The sequence below is a fragment of the Bombina bombina genome, chromosome 5, assembly GCF_027579735.1.
Source record: "Bombina bombina isolate aBomBom1 chromosome 5, aBomBom1.pri, whole genome shotgun sequence".
NCBI lineage: Eukaryota > Metazoa > Chordata > Amphibia > Anura > Bombinatoridae > Bombina > Bombina bombina.
Genome location: NC_069503.1, coordinates 540,172,160 through 540,194,504, shown reverse-complemented (window position 1 = coordinate 540,194,504; position 22,345 = coordinate 540,172,160). Strand labels below are relative to the sequence as shown.

Sequence of the window (22,345 nt, the reverse complement as noted above, 5' to 3'; positions counted from 1 at the left end):
TTGGAGTAGAACCCCATCCCTTGTTCTCTTAATGGAACAGGATGAATCACTCCCATTTTTAACAGGTCTTCTACACAATGTAAGAATGCCTGTCTTTTTATGTGGTCTGAAGACAACTGAGACCTGTGGAACCTCCCCCTTGGGGGAAGTCCCTTGAATTCCAGAAGATAACCTTGGGAGACTATTTCTAGCGCCCAAGGATCCAGAACATCTCTTGCCCAAGCCTGAGCGAAGAGAGAGAGTCTGCCCCCCACCAGATCCGGTCCCGGATCGGGGGCCAACATTTCATGCAGTCTTGGTAGCAGTGGCAGGTTTCTTGGCCTGCTTTCCCTTGTTCCAGCCTTGCATTGGTCTCCAAGCTGGCTTGGCTTGAGAAGTATTACCCTCTTGCTTAGAGGACGTAGCACCTCGGGCTGGTCCGTTTCTACGAAAGGGACGAAAATTAGGTTTATTTTTTGCCTTGAAAGGCCGATCCTGAGGAAGGGCGTGGCCCTTACCCCCAGTGATATCAGAGATAATCTCTTTCAAGTCAGGGCCAAACAGCGTTTTCCCCTTGAAAGGAATGTTAAGTAGCTTGTTCTTGGAAGACGCATCAGCCGACCAAGATTTCAACCAAAGCGCTCTGCGCGCCACAATAGCAAACCCAGAATTCTTAGCCGCTAACCTAGCCAATTGCAAAGTGGCGTCTAGGGTGAAAGAATTAGCCAATTTGAGAGCATTGATTCTGTCCATAATCTCCTCATAAGGAGGAGAATCACTATCGACCGCCTTTATCAGCTCATCGAACCAGAAACATGCGGCTGTAGCGACAGGGACAATGCATGCAATTGGTTGTAGAAGGTAACCCTGCTGAACAAACATCTTTTTAAGCAAACCTTCTAATTTTTTATCCATAGGATCTTTGAAAGCACAACTATCCTCTATGGGTATAGTGGTGCGTTTGTTTAAAGTGGAAACCGCTCCCTCGACCTTGGGGACTGTCTGCCATAAGTCCTTTCTGGGGTCGACCAAAGGAAACAATTTTTTAAAAATGGGGGGAGGGACGAAAGGAATACCGGGCCTTTCCCATTCTTTATTAACAATGTCCGCCACCCGCTTGGGTATAGGAAAAGCTTCTGGGAGCCCCGGCACCTCTAGGAACTTGTCCATTTTACATAGCTTCTCTGGGATGACCAACTTGTCACAATCATCCAGAGTGGATAATACCTCCTTAAGCAGAATGCGGAGATGTTCCAACTTAAATTTAAATGCGATCACATCAGGTTCAGCCTGTTGAGAAATGTTCCCTGAATCAGTAATTTCTCCCTCAGACAAAACCTCCCTGGCCCCATCAGACTGGGTTAGGGGCCCTTCAGAGATATTAGTATCAGCGTTGCCATGCTCTTCAGTATCTAAAACAGAGCAGCCGCGCTTACGCTGACAAGTGTTCATTTGGGCTAAAATGTTTTTGACAGAATTATCCATTACAGCCGTTAATTGTTGCATAGTAAGGAGTATTGGCGCGCTAGATGTACTAGGGGCCTCCTGAGTGGGCAAGACTCGTGTAGACGAAGGAGGGAATGATGCAGTACCATGCTTACTCCCCTCACTTGAGGAATCATCTTGGGCATCATTGTCATTATCACATAAATCACATTTATTTAAATGAATAGGAATTCTGGCTTCCCCACATTCAGAACACAGTCTATCTGGTAGTTCAGACATGTTAAACAGGCATAAACTTGATAACAAAGTACAAAAAACGTTTTAAAATAAAACCGTTACTGTCACTTTAAATTTTAAACTGAACACACTTTATTACTGCAATTGCGAAAAAACATGAAGGAATTGTACAAAATTCACCAAATTTTCACCACAGTGTCTTAAAGCCTTAAAAGTATTGCACACCAAATTTGGAAGCTTTAACCCTTAAAATAACGGAACCGGAGCCGTTTTAAACTTTAACCCCTTTACAGTCCCTGGTATCTGCTTTGCTGAGACCCAACCAAGCCCAAAGGGGAATACGATACCAAATGACGCCTTCAGAAAGTCTTTTCTAAGTATCAGAGCTCCACACACATGCGACTGCATGCCATGCCTCTCAAAAACAAGTGCGCCACACCGGCGCGAAAATGAGGCTCTGCTTATGCTTTGGGAAAGCCCCTAAGGAATAAGGTGTCTAATACAGTGCCTGCCGATATTCTTATATCAAAATACCCAGATAAAATGATTCCTCAAGGCTAAATATGTGTTAATAATGAATCGATTTAGCCCAGAAAAGTCTACAGTCTTAATAAGCCCTTGTGAAGCCCTTATTTATGATCGTAATAAACATGGCTTACCGGATCCCATAGGGAAAATGACAGCTTCCAGCATTACATCGTCTTGTTAGAATGTGTCATACCTCAAGCAGCAAGAGACTGCATACTGTTCCCCCAACTGAAGTTAGTAGCTCTCAACAGTCCTGTGTGGAACAGCCATGGATTTTAGTTACGGTTGCTAAAATCATTTTCCTCATACAAACAGAAATCTTCATCTCTTTTCTGTTTCTGAGTAAATAGTACATACCAGCACTATTTCAAAATAACAAACTCTTGATTGAATAATAAAAACTACAGTTAAACACTAAAAAACTCTAAGCCATCTCCGTGGAGATGTTGCCTGTACAACGGCAAAGAGAATGACTGGGGTAGGCGGAGCCTAGGAGGGATCATGTGACCAGCTTTGCTGGGCTCTTTGCCATTTCCTGTTGGGGAGGAGAATATCCCACAAGTAAGGATGACGCCGTGGACCGGACACACCTATGTTGGAGAAATAAGATTAGATGCAACGTGAAAATCAGAATTTCAGGACTCTAGAAATGGCAGAGCTTACCGCCTAAGGGCTAGATTAGTGGTGGTGCGCTAACTGTTGCTTATGAGCGATAAGGGGTTTACCACGGTTCTTTATGCCCCTGTAAGTAGCGCATGTATCACGAGTTGAAAGTAAACATGTTCACTTCAGCGCAATTGAATTTACCGTTCATCTGGTAAGCGCGACTTTAGAGTTCTGGTTAACTGTTATGCTCGACTAAAAATTGGCACAAAATACATCAAAAATACATTTAAAAGGGATAGTTACTCATAATAACACTGTCTAATAAAAATGATTCAATAAAAAAATATTGAATAAAAAAAGGGCTCAAAGATATGAGGTCTCAGGTGTTATGAAAAAAAGTCAGGCAAAGGGCTTTAACATAGAGATACATACATATACATGTCTAAAATGCATATGTATATATATATATATATATATATATATATATATATATATATATATATATATATATATATAGATAGATATATATATATAGAGAGAGAGAGAGACTACACAATAACTCATTGTGTAGTTCATTAACAAATCTAGACAGGCCAGAAGGCTTGTTTTCCCTACAGAAAACCTCTGAATTAAATTGTTTCCAATGCAGCAAAGGATTCTGGGTAAATATGCAAATTAGGTTCACAATGACACACCTTTTTACTTCAAGTCTGCTTTTCAGCAGATTCCCTTTACACCAAAGCATCGCTTATAAACTTATCTAGGGTTAGTGCAGTGATTCATAACCATCCCAGGACAAACTGTTTTGTGGTTTTTGCTGGGATAAGGTTTGAATCACTGCTGGGTGAAGTTGATTTCGGGGCAAAATACAACAACATTTAAAATTAGGGGGAGGTAAAAGGTGAGTTTAAAATCCTCCACTATGCACAAAATATAGAGAAAATAACGGCAAGGGGATTATGAGAGGGGTACCCACAGAATGATCACTTGGACAGGGAAGGTGGGCAGGGTGATGGGAGGGCATTATACGACAGAAATAATTTTTTTATTAATAAAAACCCTTAAATTGTTAACACAATTTATATAAATTGGGCACTGGCAGACAGATGCCAGTACCTAGGATTGCAGATACCATTAGGAGGGTGGAGGGTTATAAAGCTGTTTAGGAGGGATCAGGGAGGTGGGATCCTACACTGCAGACAATAAAATAAAAAAAAGAATTAATTAATTAAAAAAAAAAAAAAAGCCCTAAAACTTTACACTGGCGGACTGTCTGCCAGTACCCAAGATGGTGGTGAGGAGTGTGGGGGAGAGCTGTTTGGGAGGGATTATGTAGGGATCAGTAAGGTGGGAGGTGTCAGGTGGGGGCAATACCTATATTATAATACTATTTATTAGATAAAGTGTAAACCAAAATGTGTAGTGCTCAAAATTACATATAATTTGGAAGGGAAAGAATAAATGTAATGCACTTTTCTGCCCTTTAAATAAATTGCTGATTTATGTGTTTTGTACCTTAGAAATATTTTCTTTTTGCTTCTTAATTTGCTGACTATTTGATCTATCTTCACGATATTTTCTGTAAATGACACCATCATCAATCAGACGAATACCTGTGAAAATATATCCAACACATAAATCTGACAGCTCTACAATTAGTTCAAGAAAAAATGTGGAAATAAAATGCAGGGTTACATATGTTTATGTGTGTGTGTGTATGTATATAAACATATGTACATACACACCACACACAAAAACTTTATTAATCCTTGAGTGATAAAAGTATAGACAACATTTTGGCCCGTTACTAGAGCCTTTGTCAAGATCACCTGTGCAAAATAGTAATATATATATATATATATATATATATATATATATATATATATATATATATATATATATATATATATATATAAAAAAAACAATATTTATCACCAATCACTATACTCCATACTAATAATATCAGGGAACCCTGGAAATATAAATAGAAGTTAATATCCATGGGTGCTCGGGGGTACCAAGCAACTATTAAAAAAAAAAAGAATAAACATAAGGGTAACCTAGCCAGAAATGTCCCAGCTACAATAATAATAGAGCAGTGAAGCTAACTATACAATAGCACCTTAATATCACTGAGGTCATTTTGTATTACATTTTATTCTCAATAAAATTGTATTTTTTGCACACCTGTTTTTTTTTTTTTTAAATGTTTTTTATTGAGGTTTTGCATGTCAAACATAGAACATAACACATCTCTTATGAAAAAAAAGAATAAGATACAAACCAACTTGAACAAAATACTTTGACATTTATAAAAAGCATTAATGATAGGCTAATGAAACCTCGATTTTTTTAATAAAATAGCATACGTGACTGACCAGATGAGAACACAAGTTTAGGCCCAATGGACCAGAATTGTAAAAAAAGAAAAGAAATAGCTACTGGTCAGGTAGGCAGCTCTTTAGGAGCTTCCAGAAGCGAAGGAATATATATATAGTAGGGGGGGGGGGTATTCAGCAGGTAAGTACCGCTCTTAATATGGGGTGGAGTGGAGGACGGAGCCATAAGATATATTGAGGCTAACATACTTCCCAAACTGCTACCAGTTGTGTTTTGTGAATATCCTTGAGTAGAGACCTAATAAAGGTCTCTAGGCTTATGTGCGTATAACTTAGGCTGCTCAACTATTGAGTATTGTGGACTGAGCATTTAAACCAGGTCTAGTAAGCTTAAATATGCATTAATAGTTCAATAGGAGAGTCTCCCCGTATGCAGGGAGAAGGTAGAGTCATAAATAGAGCAAGGTATAACACAGAGACACCTATACAAAAAACTCTGGCTTGGGTATAGTATACACAACTTGAGTTAAGGTGGGTAGCAGGAAAATCCTCATTGCATATTCATGAGAACTATACAACCTCTCTGAGAATAGGTCCAGGTAAACTTATAAAAACACAGACAATATGTGTATATAGGCTTGCGTATAGCATCTGATAAAAAGAGATAATTACATGTGTCCATATCACAGCTAACAGCTGATATCATGCTTAGATTTGACGCAGATGAATATACCACAAAAGGGATAGACTCTAAGAGATATGCACATGTTAGTAACAAGGTAGTACTTACAATAAATTTACAGGTATCTCATATCATATAAGTGATTTTAGCAAAAGTTGGGATTTTCCCCTAGTAGGACATATTTGTATAAACCTGTCATAAGGTCAAGGCACATAAAAGGCTATTTGAAATATTTATGTTATAAGTAATAATAGACCTATAGGTAATGCACAATAACCATAGATGTCATGGACCATAAAGATTATGAGGAGTATGAGGGGGTGGAATTAAATATCACAAAGCCTAGGTCAGCATTAGCAAAAAACACCTTATATATGATTAATCCTGTCTAGCTTAGGAACCCCAGTTTGCAGGATACTAGCGATAAGATATTTAGTAACATCTCTAAAATATATAAGGTAACATATGACATCACAGTATTACATAACTTTGCAAGAGAGAGCTGTCATTGAACTAATAAGAAATAGTTAATATAGAACAATGGTAGTATTTATAACATATGCAAACAAAATGACTGTTATAGGTGGAAGCAAAATGACTATATGGTACAACCATACAGCGAGTAAAATAAGTCCATAAATTGGGGGAACTACCTATCAGGCAGTATAACAGAGTCATAGAGGAGTAGCACCAAGATAAGACAGAGTGCTATCATCCATGTGAGAAAGTTTACGCTCTGCTTAGGAAAGCTTCAGACTGATAAGGCCATGTAGAAGTTGATCTTGATAAGCTGATATAAGTGTAAGGTAGAACATGGTACTATTCTCACTGCAGATGGGTGTACACATATATACATAAACAACCACAAGCAATACAGAGACATTACAAATAAGTCAATTCTATGCTAGGGGTTTAGGTATTGAAGAATAACTGATATTGAAATGAAAATATATAACTTTACATGGATAAAGTCAAATTCAGACCATATTGGTGTAAGCGTCCGGGTAAAAGCAACAGTAGGTGATTCATGTTTCAAAGGATAAATCCCTTCTATTCTCTAGAGAACTTTATCCTATACCCGATCAAATGCAAGAGTTTCCATTTGTGGGGTATCTAATGCCCACCAGATTGTGAGGGGAGAGAAGCACATATCCCGATTGCAGCTGATAGTGACAGGAATGTATGCCTGCATCCGCTGTTATGCCGGTCGTATTAAGTGGAAAGGTGTATAACGGTATTTACCTATAGATATAGTATTAAAGTAGATCACATTGCAGACTCATTAAAAACTATCTGATATGCAAATTGACTAGCACCTCTAGAACCCACTAATTCCTCTCAATAGTAGTTTGTCACTCTGTGTAGTAGGCTAAATATATGTGATGAGTTGTATAGACTAAGGTCTTACTAAGGGGTATATTTTTACATTAGTGGGTGGCACAGAAAATGTTTCCCATTACAGATTAGTTTATAAGTACCCTAGCAACACTTAAAGTAAGAGGCTAATTCTCTAAAGGAGATAACTTCATGGGAGTTAGAGATTTAAAGAGAATAATATAAAATATATATATACTAATACAATGTAATAGATATGCGTTATAAGGGTTAAATACCTATTGAGAGCAATATAGAGAGCAATATGACAAACAGGACCGATATCTTCATATATCAAACAAGCAGCCTGAGAGCTAAGTATTTAGAGAATAATTGAATAGCAAAGTGTACCACACATTAGTCATCACCCCATAAAACAATTGGTATGCAGAAAAATGTGTTCTCTTCTACAACATTAAGCTGTAGCCTGAAGTTATGTTTGGAGTGAAAACACAAACATCGCCATCTAGAGATGACCGCCTGGTAATATCCAATGTGTGGGCATTGACTGAGGTTCAGTAAGCCATACATATATGTAAACCCAATGATGATACTGGGGGTGATGTGGTGAGAGGGTAAAGGCTATTTTCATGTGGAGCTGAACAATAAGGTGTCAGTATTTCAAATAAGAGCTGAATCACATAGAAAATAATAAATTAAATAAATTTCACACAGTGCGATGTAAAAATTTCGCTAAATCAGGGAAATTATCAATAACTATGAACGAAGCTGTAAATAGCCCACATATACTAAGAAACTTAACCTGTACCCTAGTGCAACTAGTCTACAGTAGGGCATTTCTATATAGATATATACATATGTATGCTAAGCTAAGTTAGTGTTATTAGGTTAGTAAAATCTAGTAGGTAAAACAAGAGACAACTGACTATAAAGTGCAATTAGTAGATGAAGTAGCATGTTAACATTACCACTGGGCTGTGGGGCTGTGATAACCAAAAGTTCTACAGATAGCATGTAAAGTTTTTCCCCAACGGCTTAGGGAGAATGAACAAAAGAAGTGAAGCGTCTTTCCCTTAGCCTATACCCCATAGGACAAACTATCCAATGCCCAGTCTGTAAGAGCCTGTGTGTGGTAAGTCAAATATGGCTCCGTTGTAAAGCAGAGCCTCCATCTTATGTATTACTCCGTGGCGAGCACCATTGCTAGGCTGTGGAATTGCTGTTTGAATTTGGGCGACATCGTAGCGGAATGCTGATCTCGGGGTAAGAATAAATATCCCCCGTGAAGCTTTTAACTCAAGCAACCGGTCTTGACTTCCCATCAGAACCCGGACACCACTGTCTTTAATTGTGCCTGGAGGGCTCGCCTTCCAGCTAGGTAATAGAGGTGTAGTGGAGTTAGCGATGGTCAGGGCTGCATGCCGTTTCAACTGAGGGACCGTTTTGTAATATTGGGTAGCGAGGGGGTTAGCTGAGTGATCCTGTCTCTGCCGTCTTACATCTCGGTCCAGGCAACCAGTCGGCACCTCTGTAGGACTCAGGTAGGGGGGATTAGTTGACCCACATGCAACCAGTGTGGTATCCGCAGCACAACTGGCATCCTTTAATGGATCCGCTTGGCAGAGCACGGGCTTCTGATGGACAGGGGAGGTTGCGTCTTCTGGTTCCTCAGTATTGTCTAACTCATCCCGTGTGGCAGCACAGCACATCGCAGATTCCTGCTGGGTAAGAGAGATTGTCTCATCTGGTTTCTCCATGTTAATTAAAAGATTCAGTGTGCCCATGTCGCCAGTGTGCAGCGATAAGCTTTCAAATTGATCTTGTATGTCCTCTCCCAGCCGCAACAACAGGGCCCGTACTGTGTTATGAGAGATCTCCATTTTGTTATCTCTGCCGACGTATCCTGATTTCTCCTCAAGTCGTGGGAAAGACCTAGTACCTCATTAACTACAGGTCTCTGTCGTAAGTCCCAATCTCTCGCTACTAATTGCAGCGGTGTTATTCAGTAAGTTACAGTTTGTGTAGGAGCTTGGGAAGCTTTCAGGGGTTGTCTGCATAGCTAGTTTCAAAAGATGTTCCGGGGTGGCCTATAGGCCTCAATAGTCGGCATTGCCGTGATGTGTGTACTGATAGTCCTTGGTCCACAAAAAGTAAGTTAATGGACTCACTCACTTTCTTAGTGCCAGTGGATAAGATGAGTGTCCTATGTAGTAAGTAAAGCGGTGATTATGAACATTAAATCTTATTAAATGTTGGAGCTCAAAGCAGATGCGACTGCTCCCTTTGGATGTTGGCTCCGCCCCCCTGCACACCTGCTTTTTTATGGCATCCACTCACTCTATGTCTAATCTGGGACTGGGTCTTGTACTATTATTATTGTAGATGGGAGGTTCCTGGCTAGGTTACCCTTTTGTTTATTCTTTAGATATATTGCTTTAGTTTTATTTTAGTTTCGGTTTTAGTTTCACTTTATTATTGGAAGTTTCCAGTTTGATATTATATATTTTCCTTCTATAATTTAACATTTATTGAGATTGTGGTTATGTTTTTTGGTGATAGAGCTAATAACAGTCATATATTTTGTTATAACAATACAGGCTAGCTACACTTTTGTATTTTTGCACATTGACAATAGATGGTAACTACTTTTCTTTTTTTCGATATAGGCTGGTTCAATATTAGAGCTTAATATGCAGATTAGCCATGTTTTTAAAATGTAGATATTATGTATACAAATCACATAGTGTAGAGTCATTAGCTGAAAGCTTGGTTGCTCCTTATTGGCTATGACGAAGCATGTAGTCATCAGCGGGTGAAGTTAGCGAAGAGACGAGGTATCACACTCCGTATAGAAGGTAAAGCCAAAATGCAAGATATGCTAATAGCTGATTATTTATATAGACAGTCATGGCTGTGAAAATGTATTAATGGATGAAAGGAGAAGATTTAGCAGTATACTAAGCGAAAAAGATCACCCATTGATTCCAGTATAGCGGATTATCATTGAGAGGTATGGTTTATGACGTATAATAGGATTCATCAAATAGAATGGATTGGCCCAACGGAATGACAGGAGTGCAGAACATTAAGTGATTGCACTTTTGGTATAACAATAATAATTGTTGTGATTTGTTATGTATATGATGAGAAAACATAATTTATGTAAGAATTTACCTGATAAATTCATTTCTTTCATATTGGCAAGAGTCCACGAGCTAGTGGCGTATGGGATATACAATCCTACCAGGAGGGGCAAAGTTTCCCAAACCTCAAAATGCCTATAAATACACCCCCCACCACACCCACAATTCAGTTTAACGAATAGCCAAGATGTGGGGTGATAAGAAAGGAGCGAAATCATCAACAAGGAATTGGAATAATTGTGCTTTATACAAAAAAATCATAACCACCATTAAAAGGGTGGGTCTCATGGACTCTTGCCAATATGAAAGAAATGAATTTATCCGGTAAATTCTTACATAAATTATGTTTTCTTTCATGTAATTGGCAAGAGTTCATGAGCTAGTGACGTATGGGATAGCAAATACCCAAGATGTGGAACTCCACGCAAGAGTCACTAGAGAGGGAGGGATAAAAAATAAAGACAGCCAATTCCGCTGAAAAATTAATCCACAACCCTAAATCAAAAGTTTTAATCTTTATAATGAAAAAAAAAAACCTGAAATAATAAGCAGAAGAATCAAACTGAAACAGCTGCCTGCAGTACTTTTAAACCAAAAACTGCTTCTGAAGAAGAGAAAACATCAAAATGGTAGAATTTAGTAAAAGAATGCAAAGAAGACCAAGTTGCTGCTTTGCAAATCTGATCAACAGAAGCTTCATTCTTAAAAGCCCAGGAAGTGGAAACTGACCTAGTAGAATGAGCCGTAATCCTCTGAGGCGGGGATTTACCCGACTCCAAATAAGCATGATGAATCAAAAGCTTTAACCCCTTAATGACCGGACCATTTTTCAATTTTCTTACCCTTAATGACAATGGCTATTTTTACATTTCTGCTGTGTTTGTGTTTAGCTGTAATTTTCCTCTTACTCATTTACTGTACCCACACATATTATATACCGTTTTTCTCGCCATTAAATGGACTTTCTAAAGATACCATTATTTTCATCATGTCTTATAATTTACTACAAAAAAAATTATAAAATATGAGGAAAAAATGGAAAAAAAACACACTTTTTCTAACTTTGACCCCCAAAATCTGTTACACATCTACAATCACCAAAAAACACCCATGCTAAATAGTTTCTAAATTTTGTCCTGAGTTTAGAAATACCCAATGTTTACATGTTCTTAGCTTTTTTTGCAAGTTATAGGGCCATAAATACAAGTAGCACTTCGCTATTTCCAAACCACTTTTTTTCAAAATTAGCGCTAGTTACATTGGAACCCTGATATCTGTCAGGAATACCTGAATATCCCTTGACATGTATATATTTTTTGTTAGAAGACAACCCAAAGTATTGATCTAGGCACATTTTGGTATATTTTATGCCACCATTTCACCGCCAAATGCGAGCAAATAAAAAAAAAACTTTACATTTTTCACAATTTTAGGTTTCTCACTGAAATTATTTACAAACAGCTTGTGCTATTATGGCACAAATTGTTGTAAAAGCTTCTTTGGGATCCCCTTTGTTCAGAAATAGCAGACTTATATGGCTTTGGCACTGATTTTTGGTAATTAGAAGGCCGCTAAATGCTGCTGCGCACCACACGTAAATTATGCCCAGCAGTGAAGGGGTTAATTAGGTAGGTTGTAGGGAGCTTGCAGGGTTAATTTTAGCTTTAGGGTAGAGATCAGCCTCCCACCTGACACATCCCACCCCCTGATCCCTCCCAAACAGCTCTCTTCCCTCCCCCACCCCACAAATGTCCCCGCCATCTTAAGTACTGGCAGAAAGTCTGCCAGTACTAAATAAAAGGAGTTTTTTGTTTTTTTTATAAAAAAAATAAAATATTTTAGCTGTGATGAACTCCTGCCTTAGCCCCAACCTCCATGATCCCCCCCCCCAGCTCTCTAACCCTCTCCCCTATCTAATTGCGGCCATCTTGGGTACTGGCAGCTGTCTGCCAGTACCCAATTTGCCCCCAAAACAAGTGTTTTTTGTTCTTTTGCTTTTTTTTATTTTTTCTGTAGTGTAGCAGCCCCCCACAATACCCCTATCCCCCTCCCCCTCCCAGATCCTTTTATATTATTTTTAAAAAAAATATTTCCCCCCCCCTCTTCCCTCCTCATTGGTGTCAGTGTCAGTGCCAGCTAATGCGCGCACGCGCGCCCCCGCACGCTCCCGGCACCCGGCGTGCACATTGCACTTCTAGGAACCGGATGCCGGGTAGCGATGGGCCGCCCACCCGCCTCCCTGTTACGCTCCCACCCACCAACGAACCGGCACCATCGCTACCGGTGCAGAGAGGGCCACAGAGTGGCTCTCTCTGCATCGGAGTCTTCTAAATGGTATTGCAGGATGCCTCCATACTGTTAGTTAATGCATGACGTACCTGGTACGTCAGTTGTCATTAAGGGGTTAACCAAGATGCCAAAGAAATGGCAGAAGCCTTCTGACCTTTCCTAGAACCAGAAAAGATAATAAATAGACTAGAAGTCTTCCTGAAATCTTTAGTAGCTTCAACATAATATTTCAAAGCTCTTACCACATCCAAAGAATGTAAAGATCTCTCCAGAGAATTCTTAGGATTAGGACAAAAAGAAGGGACAACAATTTCTCTACTAATGTTGTTGGAGTTCACAACTTTAGGTATAAATTGAAACGAAGTCCGAAAAACCACCTTATCCTGATGAAAAATCAGAAAAGGAGACTCACAAGAAAGAGCAGATAATTAAGAAACTCTTCTAGCAGAAGAGATGGCCAAAAGGAACACTACTTTCCAAGAAAGTAATTTAATGTCCAGAGAATGCATAGGCTCAAACACAAATTAAGACTCCAAGGAGGAGAGATTGATTCAATGACAGGCCTGATACGAACCAAAGCCTGAACAAAACAATGGAAGATTAGCAATTCTTCTGTGGAACAGAACAGAAAGAGCAGTGATTTGTCCTTTCAAGGAACTTGCAGACAAACCCTTATCTAAACCATCCTGAAGAAACTGTAAAATTCTAGGAATTTTAAAAGAATGCCAAGAGAACTTATGAGAAGAGCACCATGAAATGTAAGTCTTCCAAACTCTATAATAAATCTTTCTAGACACGGATTTACGAGCCTGCAACATAGTATTAATCACTAAGTCAGAGAAACCTCTATGACTAAGAACTAAGCGTTCAATCTCCATACCTTCAAATTTAATAATTTGAGATCCTGATGGAAAAACGGGCCTTGAGATAGAAGGTCTGGCCTTAACGGAGGTGGCCAAGGTTGTTAACTGGACATCCGAATAAGATCCGCATACCAAAACCTGTGTGGCCATGCTGGAGCCAACAGCAGTACAAACAAACGTTCCATTATGATTTTGGAAATCACTCTTGGAAGAAGAACTAGAGGCGGAAAAATATAAGCAGGTTGATAATTCCAAGGAAGTGTCAACGCATCCCCTGCTTCCGCCTGAGGATACCTGGACAGATACCTGAGAAGTTTCCATGTTTAGTTGAGAAGCCATCAGATCTATTTCTGGAGCCCCCACATCTGAACAATCTGAAAAAAACACATCTGGGTGAAGAGACCACTCTCCCGGATGTAAAGTCTGACGACTGAGATAATCTGCTTCCCAATTGTCTATACCTGGGACATGGACTGCAGAAATTACACAGTAGCTGGATTCCGCCCAAGCAAGTATCCAAGATACTTCTTTCATAGCATGAGGACTGTGAGTCCCACCTTGATGATTGACAAACGCCACGGTTGTGACATTGTCTGTCTGAAAACAAATAAACGGTTCTCTCTTCAGTAGAAGCCAAAACTGAAGAGCTCTGAGAATCGCACAGAGTTCCAAAATATTGATTGGTAATCTCGCCTCTTGAGATTTCCAAACCCCCTGCGCTGTGAGATCCCCAGACAGCTCCCCAACCTGAAAGACTTGCATCTGTTGTGATCACAGACCAGGTTGGAAGAACAAAAGAGGCCCCTTGAACTAAACGATGGTGATCTAACCACCAAGTCAGAGATAGTCGAACATTGGGATTTAAGGATATTAATTGTGATATCTTTGTATAATCCCTGCACCATTGGTTCAGCATACAAAGCTGAAGAGGTCTCATGTGAAAACGAGCAAAGGGGATCGCGTCCGATGCTGCAGTCATGAGACCTAAAATCTCCATGCACATAGCTACTGAAGGGAATGACTGAAACTGAAGGTTCCGACAAGCTGCAACCAATTTCAGACGTCTCTTGTCTGTTAGAGACAAAGTCATGGATACTGAATCTATTTGGAATCCTAAAAAGGTTACCCTTGTCTGAGGAATCAAATAACTTTTTGGTAAATTGATCCTCCAACCATGTCTTTGAAGAAACAACACTAGTTGATTTGTGTGAGATTCTGCAGAACGTAAAGACTGAGAAAGTACCAAGATATCGTCCAAATAAGGAAACACTGCAATACCCGCTCTCTGATTACAGAGAGAAGGGCACCGAGAACCTTTGAAAAGATCTTTGGAGCTGTTGCTAGGCCAAAAGGAAGAGCAACAAATTGGTAATGCTTGTCTAGAAAAGAGAATCTCAGAAACTGATAGTGATCTGGATGAATCGGAATATGAAGAAATGCATCCTGTAAGTCTATTGTGGAAATATAATGCCCTTGCTGAACAAAAGGCAGAATAGTCCTTATAGTCACCATCTTGAATGTTGGTATTCTTACATAACGATTCAAAATTTTTAGATCCAGAACTGGTGTGAAGTAATTCTCCTTCTTTGGGACAATGAACAGATTTGAAAAAAAACCCAGACCCCGTTCCTGAAAAGGAACTGGCGCAATTACCCCAGACAACTCCAAGTCTGAAACACACTTCAGGAAAGCCTGAGCTTTCTCTGGGTTCACTGGAATTCGTGAGAGAAAGAAACGTCTCACAGGCGGTCTTACTTTGAAACATATTCTGTACCCCTGAGAGACAATGTTCTGAATCCAATGATTTTGGACTGAATTGATCCAAACATCCTTAAAAAATCTTAGTCTGCCCCCTACCAGCTGGGCTGGAATGAGGGCCGCACCTTCATGCGGACTTGGGGGCTGATTTTGATCTTTTAAATGGCTTGAATTTATTCCAGACTGAAGAAGGCTTCCAATTGGAAACCGTTCCTTTAGGGGAAGGATCAGGTTTCTGTTCCTTATTTTGTCGAAAGGAACGAAAACGGTTAGCAGCCTTACATTTACCCTAAGATTTTTTTATCCTGAGGCAAAAAAAAACTCCCTTCCCCCCAGTGACAGTTGAAATAATCGAATCCAACTGAGAACCAAATAATGTATTACCTTGGAAAGAGAGAGATAGCAACGTCGATTTAGAAGTCATATCAGCATTCCAAGATTTAAGCCATAAAGCTCTTCTAGCTAAAATAGCTAAAGACATATATCTAACATAAATTCTAATGATATAAAAAATGGCATCACAAATGAAATTATTAGCATGTTGAATTAACTTAACAATGCTATACACATTATGATCTGGTACTTGTTGCGCTAAGGTTTACTACCAAAAAGTTGAAGCAGCTGCAACATCAGCCAAAGAAATAGCAGGCCTAAGAAGATGACCTGAACATAAATAAGCCTTCCTTAGATAAGATTCAAGTTTTCTATCTAAAGGATCTTTAAAAGAAGTACTAACTGCCGTAGGAATTGTAGTACGCTTAGCAAAAGTAGAGATGGCCCCATCAACTTTGGGGATCTTTTCCCAAAACTCCAATCTATCAGTCGGCAAAGGATACCTTTCTTAAACCTTGAAGAAATCACATCTAAAATAGCATCAGGAACTGAAAAAACCTCAGGAATAACTACATGAGGTTTAAAAACCGAATTTAAACGTATTAGTTTTAATATCAAGAGGACTAGTCTCCTCCATATCTAATGCAATCCAACACCTCCTTTAATAAGGAACGAATACACTTCATTTTAAACAAATATGAAGATTTGTCAGTGTCAATATCTGAGGCAGAATCTTCTGATCCAGATAGATCCTCATCAGAGATAGATAAATCAGAATGTTGTCGTCATTTAAAAATTCATCAATTTTATGAGAAGTTTTAAAAGACCTTTTACGTTTAATAGAAGGCGGTATGATAGACAAAGCCTTCTGAATGGAATTAGAAACAAATTCTCTCACATTAACAGGAATATCCTGAGCATTAGATGTTGAAGGACCAGCAACAGGTAATGGACTACTACTAATGGAAATATTGTCTGCATTTAAAAGTTTGTCATGACAACTATCACAAACTACAGCCGGAGGAACAGTTACCACAAGTTTACAACAAATGCACTAAGCTTTGGTAGAACCAACATCAGGCAGCAGGATTCCAGTAGTAGATTCTGAGACAGGGTCAGTTTGAGGCATCTTGCAATATGTAAGAGAAAAAATAACATATAAAGCAAAATGATCAATTTTCTTATATGACAGTTTCAGGAATGGGAAAGAAATGCAACAAAATAAGCCTCTGGAAACCAGAAGCAAAAAGAAATGAAGACTTAAATAATGTCAAAAAGTTTGGCGCCAAGTATGACGCCCAACTGACAAAATATTTTTTGGCGCCAAGAACGTCTGCAACAAACACAAGCGTCACAGATGATGCAACTACGTGAAAAAACTCGGCGCCAACTAAGACGCCGGAAATGACGAAATTACGTCAACAAACGTAATTCTCACGCCAAAAAAATCTTGCGCCAAGAATGACGCAATAAATTATAGTATTTTGCGCTCCCGCGAGCCTAACAGCCCGCAATTTAGAAAAGAGAGTCAATTTGAAAATTTCAGGTAAGAATTTTATTTTTTTATGCATTTCCCAAATATGAAACTGACAGTCTGCAAAAAGGAAATATACTGATAAACCTGAATCATGGCAAATATAAGTACAAACATATATTTAGAACTTTAAATATAAAGTGCCAAACCATAGCTGAGAGTGTCTTAAATAAAGGAAACATACTTACCAATAGCCAAACCAGTACTGAAACGAGAATCAGCAGAGGTAATGGTATATAAGAGAATATCGTCGATCTGAAAAGGGAAGTAAGAGAGGAATCTCTACGACCGATAACAGAGAACCTATGAAACAGATCCCCGTTAGGATGACCATTGTATTTGATAGATAATACTCCCTTCACATCCCTCTGTCATTCACTGCACTCTGAGAGGAACTGGGCTTCAAAAAAGCTGAGAAGCGCAACGTAGAAATCTAGCACAAACTTACTTCACCACCTCCATAGGAGGCAAAGTTTGTAAAACTGAATTGTGGGTGTGGTGGGGGAGTATTTATAGGCATTTTGAGGTTTGGGAAACTTTGCCCCTCCTGGTAGGATTGTATATCCCATACGTCACTAGCTCATGGACTCTTGCCAATTACATGAAAGAAAGGCAATTACAATGATATTTGCACCCATTCAGCAAAAAGAGTATTTGTGACGTCAGGCAATGATGTTCAATGAGAAGATCAGGCGCGAGCAGGGGTGAGTAAAGGGGTTGAGGTCAAGGCTCTTTGCAGGCCACTCAAGTTCATCCACACCAATCTTATTCAACTATGTTTTTATGGACTTTACTTTATATATAGGAAAGGGCCTTCCCTAAAATATTGCCACAAAGTTGAAAGCACCCAATAGTCTTAAATGTCTTCTTATCCTGTAGCATCAAGATGGCCCCTCACTGGAATTAAGGGGGACTAACTCAATCCCAGAAAACACCCCCAGACCATTATCCCTCCTCCATTAAATTTTACAGTAGGTACTATGCATTCCAGTAGGAAGGGTTCTCGTGGTATCCACATTGATTCTTCCATCATATTGCCAGATAATGAAGCCTGATTCCTCACTCTAGGGAACACATTTCCACTGCTCCAGAGTCCTGTGGTGGAGTGCTTTACACCATTCCACCCAATGCTTGACTTTAGGGATATTGATTTGAGGCTTGAGTACAGCTGCTCAGCCATAGAAACCCATTCCATGAAGTTCCTGAAGCACTTGTGCTGATGTTTCTTCCAGAGGCATTTTTTAACTCTGTAGTGAGTGCAGTACACACGTCAGCACTCAGTGGCCTTGCTCAATACGTTTTAGTGGTCTAGGCTAGGCTGTTGTTGTTCCTAGATACTTCCACTTCACAATAACAGCATTAAGATTTGACCGGGACAGATCTAGTAGAGCAGAAATAGCCCAAATTGATTTGTGGCAAAAGTTGCATCCTATGACAGTACCACATTTAAAGTCACTAAGCTCTTCAGAACAACCCATTGTACTGTCAATGTTTGTCTTTAGAGAGTGCTGGATTTTATGCACCAGTAACAATGAGTGTGGCTGCACCCAAACTCTATAATTAGTAGGGGTGTTCACATACTTTTGGTTGATAACCAATCAAAAAAAAACAGGAGGTCATTTTTATGGAATGATTTGATATAAACAGACATCTACTTCTACGATGAATAACTATTTGTTTGGCCAATTATATGATAGTAGCCATTTCTGATGACATGTAATTCTCTAAATGAATATGAAGTCTTGTAGTCCTTAAAAAGCAGCCATATTTTGTTAAATAGAACTACAATCTGACAATCTGTTTATCCACAGAGGGAACCTAAAGGTGCCAAAGAGACAACTAGTTGTAAGGCTGCCAATATTCCAAGACAGTGAAGCTAGCACTTGATGTGGCCTACTTTATAAGAGAACAAAAAAAGAAAGTCGTACTAGGACCCATTCTATCACTGCTTTTCTACACGAGATCCCACGGGATACCCTGTTGAGTTTTTTGCAAAAAAACGGAGGAAGGGGACCTGTACTAGCACCTTGAAAAATCAAAGTACAAGGAGATCATCATACCTCTGATACAGAGGCTTCTGTTTTATATGCCTATCCTTAAACTGTAGTGCTACAGAATTATCGGAAAACTACGATATCATCTACCTTTAACCTTACGTGACGTCACACTAGTCACGGGATTGTCCACACAGCGGTTGCAAGCTAACAATCCTCCTGGACGCAGAGAGAGCCGCAGAGAGGATTTGCACTACTAACTGCATCACCATCATAAGTAAAGGTAGTGTTTTGTTATTGGCTCAAGCCACTAAGATATAGATCACATCAGTGAGCGATCCTTCATTAGATATTAAGATAAAAGACTTTGGCTTTTTATTATGGATCACGTTTTTTAAATGGGTCATTATACAGATGTTTTTGCACAGTTTCTTCCTATCAAGTGGGTCTCAATAGATATTGCTATTTTCATTGTTTTTATTTAACTGAGGGAGACGTCCCGCATCATTTATAACACCTTATAACTCCTTATGTCTTATGTGTATATATTAAATTGTAACAGTTTTATTTACTAACAATTTCTTCATTCTTGGATTTATTTTAACTTCATCTCCAATTTAACATTTAACTAATATATATATATTCCTTTTTTCATGCTTTTTAGCGCTGCCTCTTTCTTTTTTAGTTTTGTTCTATCATTTACAACCAGAGGGGATTAACCAAGCTCAGCAGGGATTTTTAGATCTTTAAGTGCTCTTATCCTTTCTCTTTTTTAAAACTTCTTTATAAGAGAACTGGAAAGAGGACAGCTAGCTGGGAAGATGCCAATAGAAGAATGAATCTGATTACCTTTTTCCTTTGAGATAGCAAGGTCTGTGTAGGTATCTTTGTTGCAGAAAAAGGTACTGAACTGCGTGAGAAACTAATTTAACATCTGCAAAATTTGTAAAATGGTTCCCAAGATCTTTATCTGTTTCCTTAATATTCAAATGAAATATCCTACCAATATAATTGCTAGAGAGTGCAAAAGAGTAATTTTTTTTAAGTTCTACATTTCTTATTAAGATCTTATATGTAGATAATAAACACCTAAATTACGAGTTTTGCGTTACGGTTTTAAAGGATTCCAAAACTTTGAATTTTTCATTATCATAATATTATTACCATTGTATCTCAAAAACTTAAATATCAAAACTTACTCACTTTGACCGGAAAACGAGCGTTAGAAGATGAATAAAATTATAAATTAGATTTTTAAAAATACGTTATCGAAGCCAAACCCCCGTTTCTGGTGCCTTCGATGCAAAAAATATTCTCCAATCACACTGCGATTTTGGGCATATCATTATCGCTTTTTTTCGGCACCCGGCGCATGCGCTATATGCTGTACGGCCATTCGCGCATGTGTAGATTTCCGCTTCGATGCCTCACTTACCCAAACCAAACTTCAATAGTTTTAATGGAACGTTACGTATGTCATGACGTGTAAAGAAGATTGCGCATGCGCATTACGCAACATCTTGATAACTCAGGTTATCCTAAATGATTTGTGCATGAAAAATAATATGAGAACGTTGGGTTTGGAAATCAATACATTTTTGGAGAAGCATATTACGATAGAAATCTGACACGAAAAGCTAATTACAAATATCATTATAATATATGGATTGAGAGATTTAAGCTAACTTTTTTGCATTGTTTGGTGTCCATTTAACGCTGAAAAAATTGCCATTTCAGCGTTAATACCGTAACGCAGCCATTACGAGTCTTGTCGGTATAGCTGCAGTTACAGCCTATACCAACACGATCCATTTCGTGATCTGAAAGCAATAGTTATGGATTTTGTGTAACAAAAATGTTTCACAAAAATCATAACTAAACTGTTCCAAAGTACATTAACACCCATAAACTACCTATTAACCCCTAAACCAAGGCCCTCCCACATCACAAACACTATATTAAACTTATTAACTCCTAATCTGCCACTCCCGACATCGCCGCCACTAAATAAAGTTATTAACCCCTATTCCGCCGCTCCCCGACATCGCCACCACTATAATAAAGTTATTAACCCCTAAAACTCTGGCCTCCCACATCACCGCCACTAAATATACCTATTAACCCCTAAACCGCCAGCCCCCCACATTGCAAAAAACTAAATTAAACTATTAACCCCTAAACCTAACAACCCCCTAACTTTAAACTAAAACATAAATTATGCTTACCAGATAATTTCCTTTCCTTCTGTAGAGGGAGAAACCACAGCTGCATCCTCATCCCCCAGTCATTCTGACGAGGGAACAAGGAACAGTAGGAGAAATATCAGGGTGAAAAAGGTGCCAGAAGAACAAGATATTATTTAGGGCCACCCATTGGAGAACAGGAGCAGGAGCTGTGGACTCTCCCTGTACAGAAGGAAAGGAAATTATCTGGTAAGCATAATTTATGTTTTCCTTCTTAATACAGGGAGAGTCAACAGCTGCATTCATTATTTATGGGAAATTCTACCCAAGCTACAGAGGATACTGAATGCTAATGGGAGGGCAAAAAAAGAGAGACGGCCCCCATCTGAGGGCACCACAGCCTGCAAAAACCCATACTCCCGAAGGATGCCTCAATAGAAGCAAGGAAAAACAATATGGAAAAGGAATGCAAGGAGGACCAAGCCGCCGCCCAACAATCAGATCCATACAGATCTCATGCCAGAGACCCAGGATAACGACACTGCTATCGAACTGATCCGAAAACCTCTGAGGAGACTAGTGTCCCCCTGTCTCTTATGTCAAACGGAAGACACTCCTCAACAGAAAATAACGAAGTCGACATGTCTACAGATCTTCGCACTTCCCAGATACAAATATTTAACAGAGAAAACTGTCTAAGCTTATGCAGCCCGAAAGACTTTAAGGCATGATTCCCTAAAAAGGGAAAACCCTTTCCTCCTAGAGAAGGAATAGGACATATAAAAAATAAACAACCACAATCTCTCGATTGAGGTAATAAGAAACTGCAACCTTAGGAAGAAAACCTAACTAGGCTTGAAGAACAGCCTTATTATAAAGGAAATCCCATAAAGAATACGTATTGCGATCCTGCAACACAGAAACTATGGCACGTAGAAGCCATCTACAGACGGAGTAGATCATTGAAGATACCATTCAAAGACCACCTCCTGCACAGGTACAAAAGTAGCCCGATGCAACTCCTTAAAAATAGTATCTAATCTCCAAAAGGAGCATCCGAGTGACTCACTGGCCTGAACGCAGTCAAAGCCCTCAA

General features: G+C 39.1%; 1 protein-coding gene across 1 annotated transcript in view; it reads right to left on the bottom strand.

The window, feature by feature from the left end:
* Positions 1 to 22,345, bottom strand: part of CEP72 (centrosomal protein 72) — a 257,419-nt gene that overhangs the window by 95,980 nt on the left and 139,094 nt on the right. Inside the window, exon 6 of the mRNA XM_053715788.1 lies at positions 4,312 to 4,409. Within this exon, the coding sequence (XP_053571763.1) occupies positions 4,312 to 4,409 (98 nt within the window). The remainder of the gene's footprint in view (positions 1 to 4,311; positions 4,410 to 22,345) is intronic.